Source organism: Mercenaria mercenaria, chromosome 13, assembly GCF_021730395.1.
Source record: "Mercenaria mercenaria strain notata chromosome 13, MADL_Memer_1, whole genome shotgun sequence".
NCBI classification, from domain to species: domain Eukaryota; kingdom Metazoa; phylum Mollusca; class Bivalvia; order Venerida; family Veneridae; genus Mercenaria; species Mercenaria mercenaria.
In genome coordinates this window covers 62,063,013-62,075,585 of record NC_069373.1, presented here as the reverse complement: position 1 = coordinate 62,075,585, position 12,573 = coordinate 62,063,013, and the positions used below count along the sequence as shown (strand labels likewise).

Below are 12,573 nucleotides of genomic sequence, written 5' to 3'. Positions count from 1 at the left end.
TGCACTGTCTGACTTTTGTAAGACCTATGTATTGTACTCTTATTGTGTAACATGCTATTAAATGTATAGTCAGACCTTGTTAAGCAGTCAGCCAAGGAAGTGACAGGTCCAGGCTGCTTAAAGAGAATTCCTATAGTTTTTTTCCTTTCATAGAATTTTTTTTAATTCACATATATGATAGGAAAATTTGTGCTGAAAACAATGAACAAATAAAAACAATAGGTCACCAGGCTTGTTTTTGTGAAAAATTGTTTTGAACACACCCACTGTTGCTGCAACTGCCAGCGATTTTTCAACATTTTCATAATTTTCTGTTTTTTTAGCTCACCTGTCACAAAGTGACAAGGTGAGCTTTTGTGATCGTGCAGTGTCCGTCGTCCGTCGTCCGTGCGTCCGTCCGTCCGTCCGTAAACTTTTGCTTGTGACCACTCTAGAGGTCACATTTTTCATGGGATCTTTATGAAAGTTGGTCAGAATGTTCATCTTGATGATATCTAGGTCAAGTTCGAAACTGGGTCACGTGCCTTCAAAAACTAGGTCAGTAGGTCTAAAAATAGAAAAACCTTGTGACCTCTCTAGAGGCCATATATTTCAATGGATCTTCATGAAAATTGGTCAGAATGTTCATCTGGATGATATCTAGGTCAAGTTCGAAAGTGGGTCACGTGCCATCAAAAACTAGGTCAGTAGGTCTAAAAATAGAAAAACCTTGTGACCTCTCTAGAGGCCATATATTTCATAAGATCTTCATGAAAATTGGTCAGAATGTTCATCTTGATGATATCTAGGTCAAGTTCGAAACTGGGTCAGGTGTCGTCAAAAACTAGGTCAGTAGGTCTAAAAATAGAAAAACCTTGTGACCTCTCTAGAAGCCATATATTTCACAAGATCTTCATGAAAATTGGTCAGAACGTTCATCTTGATGATATCTAGGTCAAGTTTGAAACTGGGTCACGTGCCGTCAAAAACTAGGTCAGTAGGTCAAATAATAGAAAAACCTTGTGACCTCTCTAAAGGCTGTATTTTTCATGGGATCTGTATGAAAGTTAGTCTGAATGTTCATCTTGATGATATCTAGATCAAGTTCGAAACTGGGTCACATGCGGTCAAAAATTAGGTCAGTAGGTCTGAAAAAAGAAAAACCTTGCGACCTCCCTAGAGGCCATATATTTCATAAGATCTTCATGAAAATTGGTCAGAATGTTCACCTTGATGATATCTTGGTCAAGTTCGAAGGTGGGTCACGTGCCATCAAAAACTAGGTCAGTAGGTCAAATAATAGAAAAACCTTGTGACCTCTCTAGAGGCCATATTTTTTATGGGATCTGTATGAAATTTGGTCTGAATGTTCATCTTGATGATATCTAGGTCAAGTTCGAAACTGGGTCACGTGCGGTCAAAAACTAGGTCAGTAGATCTAAAAATAGAAAAACATTGTGACCTTCCTAGAGGCCATATATTTCATGAGATCTTCATGAAAATTGGTCAGAATGTTCACCTTGATGATATCTAGGTCAAATTCAAAAGTGGGTCACGTGCCTTCAAAAACTAGGTCAGAAGGTCAAATAATAGAAAAACCTTGTGACCTCTCTAGAGGCCATATTTTTCATGGGATCTGTATGAAAGTTGGTCTGAATGTTGATCTTGATGATATCTAGGTCAAGTTTGAAAATGGGTCACATGCCATCAAAAACTAGGCCATGAGGTCAAATAATAAAAAAAACCTTGTGACCTCTCTAAAGGCCATATTTTTCATGGGATCTGTATGAAAATTGGTCTGAATGTTCATCTTGATGATATCTACGTCACTTTCGAAACAGGGTCATGTGCAGTCAAAAACTAGGTCAGTAGGTCTAAGAATAGAAAAACATTGTGACCTCTCTAGAGGCCATACTTGTGAATGGATCTCCATAAAAATTTGTCAGAATGTTCACCTTGATGATATCTAGGTCAAGTTTGAAACTGGGTCACATGCCTTAAAAAACTAGGTCAGTAGGTCAAATGATAAAAAAACCTTGTGACCTCTCTAGAGGCCATACTTTTCATGGGATCTGTATAAAAGTTGGTCTGAATGTTCATCTTGATGATATCTAGGTCAAGTTTGAAACTGGGTCAGCTGCGGTCAAAAACTAGGTCAGTAGGTCTAAAATTATTAAAATCTTTTGACCTCTCTAGAGGCCATATTTTTCAATGAATCATCATTAAAACTGATCTGAATGTTCACCTTGATGATATCTAGGTCAGTTTCGAAACTGGGTCAAGTGCGGTCAAAAACTAGGCCAGTAGGTATAAAAATAGAAAAACCTTGTGACCTCTCTAGAGGCCATATTTTTCATGAGATCTTCATGAAAATTAGTGAGAATGTTCACCTTGATGATATCTAAGTAAAGTTCAAAACAGGGTCACGTACCTTCGAAAACTAGGTCAATAGGTCAAATAATAGAAAAACCTTGTGACCTCTCTAGAGACCATATTTTTCAGTGGATCTTCATGAAAATTGGAGAGAATTTTTATCTTGATAATATCTAGGTCAAGTTCAAAACTGGGTCACATGAGCTCAAAAACTAGGTCACTATGTCAAATAATAGAAAAAACGACGTCATACTCAAAACTGGGTCATGTGGGAAGAGGTGAGCGATTCAGGACCATCATGGTCCTCTTGTTTATAAATACCAAACAAAATATTCATCCAGGCAGCACAATACGGTTTTTTCTTTTTACAGATTTTATTATATACTTATTTGATATCATAGTCATATTTGTAATACTCTATCCTTACAATAATGGGTACAAATGAAAAAAAAAATATTGTTTCTCATTTACTTTTGTGAACTTTTTTCAATGAAAAATACCCATAGTGAAGAATATTTTTTTAAATTTTGAAAAAACTCTTTCATAGAATTTTTTCTTTTTCTTCTTGTGTATAGATAATTGTATTGTGAGCATAAAAATGGCTAAAAATGTATGGGTCACCAGGCTAAATTTTATGTTAAGACCGCTAGAATACAACACCTGTTCGGACGGAAATGGCGCGAACCTGGCCAAATTGATTACATGTATGTCTGCTAAAAGTTAAAAAAAAGTTTTAAAAATTCTTAATTCTTTCTATAATTGAATACTAAGTAATCTGAAAGGTGATATTGTCTTATCAGTACTAAGTCAATTATCTTACATTATATGAACAACACTGTCTTTGTACTAAAATGCGATGTGAAAACACAACCACAAAAATAGCAAGATACCTGTCAGGCATGATACTTGTCAATACAACATAAACCAGTATCAACATTTGATTATTGATATAACTTATCATCAATGTTATTTCATTCAAAATTCCTCATATTTAAGATTGTCTGTAATATGTTTCAACAAATGTTGACTTCACTTCAGTTTTCCATTGAAAGTGCCGGCTGCGCAGAAAGATGCGCATAAAAAACTATAGGAATTCCCTTTAAGGAAAGTTGAAATCGGAACAAAGTCAGTTTCTGAAGTCTGCAAATTGGCTGCTTATGATTAGTGGGTGCTTAAGACTGCTAATTCAGTTCCAGTTGAACCGGTATATACCAAATTCTTATTCACATACAACATTTTTTTTACAGATGAATATTTAACGAAGTCATGGAAATATCCGATTGAGCTATATGGTATTGGGAAATATGGCAATGACTCTTACAGAATATTCTGTCTCAATGAATGGAAACAGGTAATATTACATTTTATACAGAATCTACTTTCATATTGCATTTTATGTTGTTGTTTCTGTAGGAAATAATAGGTTGCTTCTTACAGATTTGTTGGGATATTTTTTTGGGGGGCGGGGGGGGGGGGGGGGGTAATTCTCTGACAGTTTAATTTACAATTACAGCAAGAAAGTAATGAGATTTCCTTCATTAATAAGCAGTTCAGCTTTTTTTTGGCGGGTATTTTTTGGGATGTGTGGTGGGGAGTGGGGTCCTAGATATACTTGAATACACCCCTGGTCAGGAACCTCCAAAGCAGACTTGGCCTGCACATATATTCTGGTCACCCTATGCCCCGTTATTTATCATGTTAAATCAGAAGATTGGCTGCATTTCAGGATAGAAGATGTCTGTATCAAGCTTTATACCTGATATATATTTAATCTTATTATTTCTTTATAGGTACGGCCTGAGGACCACAAGTTGAATCTCTATCATAGCTGGTTGACAGATAATGCGAAAGCTCTTGGAATAAGTTGAACTGTGTTTTACTGTGGACAGTTTACTTTTATCTGGTCTAAAACTGTAATAAAAAGCTGGACATCTGACCAGTTAATAAAGGAAGTGAAGGTGTTGCCTGTCGAGTCAGAAAAAGTATAAAGATCTTAGTGCATATGTAAAAATTTGAACATGGCTTCTTACACCATCAAGTTGTAAATAAGATTGCTTTATTACCTACTCCTCGGATTTTCAGAACTGTTTCCAATTTCAAGGTTTTGACAGATTGCAAGTGTTCTCCTTTATAACTGTATGAAAAATGATATTTTGGTATTAAGAAATGAATTTTTCAGGTTATATCTTAAGTGTGATTGCTCAGTAATACAGAAAAGCAGGAGAAAGTGATAGAAAGGTCAGATTCCTCTCTGTAGAATAAGATCCCCCGCCCTACATGCCAGATCCTTGTATATTTAACTTCCTTGTGGTTAATCCCACAAGTGAAGTAAAGATGAACAAAAAACACTGGAAATGTTTTAGATTTTTATAATAATAACAAAGGTAAAAGTGTAAATACTTTGTATCATATAAGAGTTACATAGTAATACTGTATTGCCGGTTTGTATGAAAAGAACAGAGATTTTATTCACCTGTTACTTTAAGGAAAATTTCTTTGGAAATCTTTTATATGCATGATCAGTTGTTACACTATTGTATTATAATACTATTTATATTACTGTATATAAAAGTTTGTACCACACATTGAAAATGCAAATTTTATAAGTGCTTAGACTGATTGTTACTGTTTTTTAATTTGATACTTGGCAGTGATATGATTTTGCAAGGAGGCTGTTTTTGAAGAATTTTTAGCTCAGCAGTCGAAGAATGAGAGCTATCCTGCTCACCACAGCGTCGGCGTCACACCTTGATTAAGTTTTTCGTAACGGTCCAAATTTTGACAAAACCTTTTCACATATAGCTTTGAAACTCTCAACACTTGTGTACCATCAACATGTCCAGGTGAAATCAAGAGTACATAACTAAATCAGGGATTTTGTCTGAATTATAGCCCCTTTAAACTTAAAAATTTTGGTTAAGTTTTTACGTACCAGTCCATATTTTGCATAAACTGTTTTGGCTGAATTATGGCCCTTTTGGACTTGGAAATTGGTTCAGTTTTTGTACAAGTCCACATTTTGTCAAAACTATTTGACAATATGGCTTTGAAACTTTGAACACTTGTTCATCGTCATGAGCTTCATCTTTAGTCAAGTATGTAACTATGTCAGATATATATTTAGCTGAATTTTTGTCTTTTTCAGACTTTGAATTCAGTTAAGTTTTTCTTACCAGTCCACATTTTGTCTGAACTATTTGACATATGGCTTTGAATCTTTGACCCCTTGTTTACCATCATAGTTTCCTTATGTAGACAAGACAAGGATTTTGGCTCAGTTATGGCCCTTTTTCCACATGGAAATTAGTTAAGTTTCGCGTACCACTCCATATTATGTCAAGACTGTTTGATGTATGCCTTTGAAACTTTTAACACTTGCTTTCTACCATGGTCTCAATGTGTAGGCAAGAGTTCATAAGATTTCTATTCACAACTTTTTATATAGACCATTCGAAAAATAAATAGACCTATCTTACTCATTATGAAATATTTCGACATTTTTTTTTTTTACATTCTTTGAAATTAATTCAGATATTGCATTGATACTTGGAGCTCTCCTATTGAAACAATAAGGATGGCTATTCCACTCACGCAGTGTTGAAGTCACCACTGACATTCACTTCAGAACTGCATTGCTTCTTTCATGAGTAGCACCAGCAACTTTGTGTTATTTGAATGCTGTACCAGCTTTACTGCAGAAATAGATGTATGCTTTTTCGCTTTAATTGAAAATTTGAGTTATTCACTACAGAATGAAATATTTTCATATACAATCAGTGTTCCATTATACTGCTGGCATTTTGTCTATATTCATTCACAAATCTATTGCATTGTCCATATCTGAATAATCTATATTTGTAACACTTTTCAAAGTTTTGTAACACAAAGATGCCATTCAAGAGGCGCTATTAAAAATAACTTAACTATCACCTTATGTTCACCTTACCATCCAACATGTTGAAATCCAACACAAGCCATGCTTCTGTGCTTCTGCAATATCCCTACAATATCATTACACATTGCCGTATCGTGCAGGACTTATCCACTTCCACAAATACAGGTATATTGTTTGTTTTATCTATTTTCCTTCTTTTGTCTGAAAATCTCTAGTAATATTTTAACCCCATACATTCATAAATTCTTCGGATAGTTGAGTTAGCTGTCAACAGACAGCTCATTTTTGTCTCGACAGCTCTGTAAACGTCATACAAGTAAATGTAAGTATTCATTTTTAGCTCGACTATTCGAAGAATAAGTAGAGCTATCCTACTCACCATGGCGTCGGCGTCGGCATCACACCTTGGTTAAGTTTTTCGTACCAGTCCACATTTTGACAAAGTCTTTTGAGATAAAGCTTTGAAACTTTCAACACTTGTTTACCACCACCATGGTCAGTTATAGGCAAGAGCACATAACTCCATCAAGGATTTTGGCTGAATTATGGCCCCTTTTGACTTAGAAATCATGGTTAAGTTTTTCGTACCAGTTCATATTTTGACAAAGTCTTTTAAGATTAAGCTTTGAAACTTTCAACACTTGTTTACCATCACCATGGCCAGTTATAGGCAAGAGTACATAACTCCATCAAGGATTTTGGCTGAATTATCGCCCCTTTCGACTTAGAAATCTTGGTTAAGTTTTTCGTACCAGTTCGTATTTTGACAAAGTCTTTTGAGATAAAGCTTTGAAACTTTCAACACTTGTTTACCATCACCATGTCCAGTTATAGGCAAGAGCACATAACTCCATCAAGGATTTTGGCTGAATTATGTCCCTTTTTGACTTAGAAATATGGGTTAGTATTTCGTACCAGTTCATATTTTGACAAAGTCTTTTGAGATAAAGCTTTGAAACTTTCAACACCTGTTTACCATCACCATATCCAGTTATAGGCAAGAGTACATAACTCCATCAAGGATTTTGGCTGAATTATGGCCCTTTTTGACTCAGAAATCTTGGTTAAGTTTTCCATACCAGTTCATATTTTTTGTTAAGTGTTTGACATATGGCTTTGAAATTTTTATCACTTGTTCAGTATAATAGTCTCTACTGTAGGAAAGAGTACATAACTCTGTCATCTATTTTGGCTGAATTATGGCCCTTTTTGGACTTTGAAATTGGTTCTGTTTTCATACAAGTCCATTGTTTTGTCAAAACTATTTGACATATGGCTTTTAAACTTTGAACACTTGTTTATCACTTTGATTTCCATCTTCAGGCAAGAGTACATAACTATTTTGACTGAATTATGGCCCTTTTTGGACTTTGAAATTGGTTCATACATTGCCATTTAGTGCAAGACTTATCGAAATCAAAGAAATACAGGAACATTGTTTGTCTAATCAATTTATTTCTTTTGTCTCAATATCTGTGGAAATATTTTGACCCCATGCTTCAATCAATTCTTCAAATAGTCGAGTGCGCTGTCAGCAGACAGCTCTTGTTTGTTAGAGGCAATAAACTGTTGCCTGAACCTTTTTTGCAAAATAGTTTGTAAATATGAGCAAACAAAATAGTTTGTAAATATGAGCAACCCCAGGATGGCCCGATCTTAGTTGAAAATATTAGTGGGAGTAAGAGATTTGGTGAAAAGATGTGTGTGTTTTTTTTTTGTTTTTTTGTAATCAGAGAAGCAAATTACTGGTACATAGAAATTCTTGATCCAATTTTGAGTATCTGAAAATAATTTGTAATTTATTTAATCATGCAGTTGTAATGTCTTTTTGAGAGTAAGCAAAATAAAGTTCTTCTGTCATTATTGTAAATCAAGAATATCTTGTATACCACAGAAGTTAGCTTAAGTGCTTGCGTAAAAAAACCCAAAACAATGTTTACTCTCCTTGATCAGGTTTAGTAGTGAACTTTGAAATATTGAAATTTTCTGTTACGGTTAGAAACACCAAAATGTAAAGATCTATTAAAATTGTATAATTTGTAGCATTTAAAGGAGTAAGATATTTTATCCAGGAGCAATAAGGTTAAACCAATTAAAATATCAGTGTATAAAGGCTATTTATTGTGTACAGTAATATTGTGGTGGTGAATTTTTCATCAATTTCATATTTTAAATTTTTTAGGTACTGTCCAGTTCATATACATGTAGTTGAACTTTATGTTTTATCACCTGTACTGAATGGTAACAGGTGTTTGATAGTCCATCTGACATGTTCATCCAACACTTGAATATCAGTGTGTTAAAGTCTTGTTCCCTTATTAAACCAGTTGTACTCCAGCATTGCAGCACCATCTAGTGTACATGTTGGTTCAGTGTGACTTTGTACGCTGTAATTTGACAGTCTGCCATCGAAACAAACCACATGTTTTAAGGTCTAGATTAATTAGATATAAACTCGCGCTAATTTGAGCTTACAACAGGTTTATACATCGTTGAATATAGATTCTGACCTTCCAGTCTACTAGACTAAAAAGGTAGTGCACATTACTGTGAACTTAGAGATCAGAATTTGGTAACTCATTTTATGAAAGTACATTAAATGGCGATTTGATAGAAGACAATATATGAAGTCCCAATACCACTGATTCATGTGAGGAAGTTACCAGTTACTTAGTTGTGTCACCAGACGCAGTTACATTTGTAAAATTACAAGACTGCAGTTAAAAGAACTGAAATACTGCTAAAATGGTGTTATAACTAAGTTAAAGAAATAAATATTGAACCGAGGTTTTCATCTTATGTCTTTACCCATTTTTTGCATTGTATAAATGTGCTTGTGCCATTACATCTTATTTATTTCTCACCTAAGCTGTGTACAGTGTTGCAAAACCATTAATTTATTTATAGCAGTAAATTATCACATTTTAAAATGGGTTAAACATGTTACATATAGAAGGAAACTTTTAAATACTGAGCTTATTTTAGTGGAATTGTGTACCTGACTTCTAATTATGTTTTATATATATTTTACAGTAGTTCTCTGGCTTTGTGGAAAAAAAATGTGCATTTGCTATCACTGGAGCCGTCTACATACTTTTTGAATTGAACGTCTTACAGTGCTTTAGTTTTCAGCTAAAGTTCTTGGGTCACATTATTTTAATGTTAAAATGTGTATTTTTGTTCCTATCTCAAGTTTCACCATATTTTTAAGATAATTTAAACTGACTGTTAACACAAATATTTTTTATTGTATATAGGTTTCAAGAAAGTACCATTATATGAAATTACGCAAAATTTTAAGATTTCAAAAATAAAGAGAAATAACTCTTTCCCTGAATGACTTAAACCATGACCTCTGTCACTTAGAAGTTACCAATGCATTGTTTTATGATTTTTAGAAAGATTAAGAGTAAATAGCTGCACTATTGTTTATTTTTGTGTTAAATTATGAGTGTACCAATCTTGTTGTTATAGATAAACCGATGACCTATAGAAGTCCAAGAAGATCTTGCAACCCAAAGTTTGTTAATTTATATCATGATTAATTGTTTTTAAATTCACATCCAAGGCAGTAAGTGTGCCAGATTGCAGTTTCAGATTTTAATTACAAGTGTTAATTATGTGTTGTATCAGTGCATTTTGTTGAGTCAAAATTTATTTCTATATGAAAAATTACATGTATATTTTAAACACTTTGACAGTGATAAAACTTTTATTTGACAGTGATAACAATGATTTAAGATACCACTAACAAACCAGGCTTTATTTGTTATTTTACATGTCTTGTAAATAATCTTTAAACATACAAATACATGTAGAATAAATTCATACCATAAATTTTCTGGCTTGATATTTTATGGTGCCTTCAGCCTTACTTACACTAAAATTTTAATTATTACTCTTAAGTGTACACATACAGAATGTGGACTTGTTGTTGGGAGTATTTAGTTTTACAATTGCATTATGAAAAATTTCACTTATTTAAGCAGGTCTTTGCTGACACATGATGTACTGGCTGTCATAAACAATATACTGATGTGTAAAAACTACAATGAATGCCAGCATCACTACTTTTCCTAATTTTTCACTTTACCTGGTCTGATTTATGAGAAAAAAATCTACGAGGTATTGGTTTCACTTTATTTGTGTCCACATTTTCCCAAATTTATAGAACCTTTGGCTTTGAAACTTTTTACACTTGTTTATCATTATTAGTTGAGTAAAATACTTAAGGAATAATAAATCACACATGAAATTGGAATTTCTTTTGTCAACTTTCTGATTTGTTGAAACTTTGTACACTTGTCTATTATCATTTTGTCAGAACCATAGCCATTTTTAGCTTGACTATACGAAGTATATGGAGAGCTATCCTATCTGTAATTACTTGATGGATTTGCTTTAAACTTAAAATAGTTATTCATCATCATCATCCACATCATATGGCACAGGGATAATAACTCTCACACCAATATTTCATGAATTATCCCTCCCCCCCTTTTTAGCTCACCTGAGCAATGCTCAGGTGAGTTTTTCTGATCGCTCGATGTCCGGCGTCCGTCGTCCGTCGTCTGTCGTCTGGCGTCTGTCGTCTGTCGTCTGTCGTCCGTCGTCTGTCAACATTTAGCTTGTGTATGCGATAGAGGCTGTATTTTTCAATTAATCTTCATGAATAATGGTCACAATGATAACCTTGATGAAATCTAGGCCGAGTTCGAAAATGGGTCATCTCGGGTCAAAAACTAGGTCACTAGGTCAAATCAAAGAAAAACCTTGTGTATGCGATAGAGGCTGTATTTTTCATTTAATCTTCATGAATATTGGTCAGAATGATAACTTTGATGAAATCTAGGCCGAGTTCGAAAATGGGTCATCTCGGGTCAAAAACTAGGTCACTAGGTCAAATCAAAGAAAAACCTTGTGTATGCGATAGAGGTGGTATTTTTCAATTAATCTTCATGAATATTGGTCAGAATGATAACCTTGATGAAATCTAAGCCGAGTTCGAAAATGGGTCATCTCGGGTCAAAAACTAGGTCACTAGGTCAAATCAAAGAAAAACCTTGTGTATGCGATAGAGGCTGTATTTTTCAATTCTTCTTCATGAATATTGGTCAGAATGATAACCTTGATGAAATCTAGGCCGAGTTCGAAAATGGGTCATCTCGGGTCAAAAACTAGGTCACTAGGTCAAATCAAAGAAAAACCTTGTGTATGCGATAGAGGCTGTATTTTTCATTTAATCTTCATGAATATTGGTCAGAATGATAACTTTGATGAAATCTAGGCCGAGTTCGAAAATGGGTCATCTCGGGTCAAAAACTAGGTCACTAGGTCAAATCAAAGAAAAACCTTGTGTATGCGATAGAGGTGGTATTTTTAGCTCATCTGATTTTTTGAAAAAAAAATGGTGAGTTATTGTCATCACTTGAGCGGTTGTCGGCGTCGGCGTCGGTGTCGGCGTCGGCGTCGGCGTCTGCGTCGGCGTTGCCTGGTTAAGTTTTATGTTTAGGTCAGCTTTTCTCCTAAACTATCAAAGCTATTGCTTTGAAACTTGGAATACTTGTTCACCATCATAAGCTGACCCTGTATAGCAAGAAACATAACTCCATCTTGCTTTTTGCAAGATTTATGGCCCCTTTTGTACTTAGAAAATATCAGATTTCTTGGTTAAGTTTTATGTTTAGGTCAACTTTTCTCCCAAACTGTCAAAGCTATTGCTTTGAAACTTGGAATACTTGTTCACCATCATAAGCTGACCCTGTACAGCAAGAAACATAACTCCATCTTGCTTTTTGCAAGATTTATGGCCCCTTTTGGACTTAGAAAATCAGTTTTCTTGGTTAAGTTTTATGTTTAGGTCAGCTTTTATCCTAAACTATCAAAGCTATTGCTTTAAAACTTGCAACACTTGTTCACCATCATAAGTTGACCCTGTACAGCAAGAAACATAACTCCATCCTGCTTTTTGCAAGATTTATGGCCCCTTTTGGACTTAGAAAATATCAGATTTCTTGGTTAAGTTTTATGTTTAGGTCAACTTTTTCTCTTAAACTATCAAAGCTATTGCTTTGAAACTTGCAACACTTGTTCACCATCATAAGCTGACCCTGTACAGCAAGCAGTGTAACTCCATCCTGATTTTTGCAATAATTATTGCCCCTTTTGGACTTAGAAAATCATTTTCTTGGTTGAGTATTATGTTTAAGTCAACTTTTCTCATAAACTATCAAAGCTATTGCTTTAAAACTTGCAACAGTTTTTCACCATCATAAGTGGACACTGTACATCAAGAAACATAACTCTATCCTGCTTTTTGCAAGAAT

The 12,573-nt window shown here is 34.4% G+C and overlaps 1 protein-coding gene across 1 annotated transcript in view; it reads left to right on the top strand.

Moving 5' to 3' along the window:
• The window catches only part of LOC123530267 (methyl-CpG-binding domain protein 4-like), a 32,710-nt gene extending 22,625 nt beyond the window's left edge, over positions 1 to 10,085 (top strand). Inside the window, exons 12-13 of the mRNA XM_053522032.1 lie at positions 3,600 to 3,703; positions 4,143 to 10,085. Of these exons, the coding sequence (XP_053378007.1) occupies positions 3,600 to 3,703; positions 4,143 to 4,220 (182 nt within the window). The 3' untranslated portion in view covers positions 4,221 to 10,085. The remainder of the gene's footprint in view (positions 1 to 3,599; positions 3,704 to 4,142) is intronic.
• The last annotated feature ends 2,488 nt before the right edge of the window (positions 10,086 to 12,573 follow it).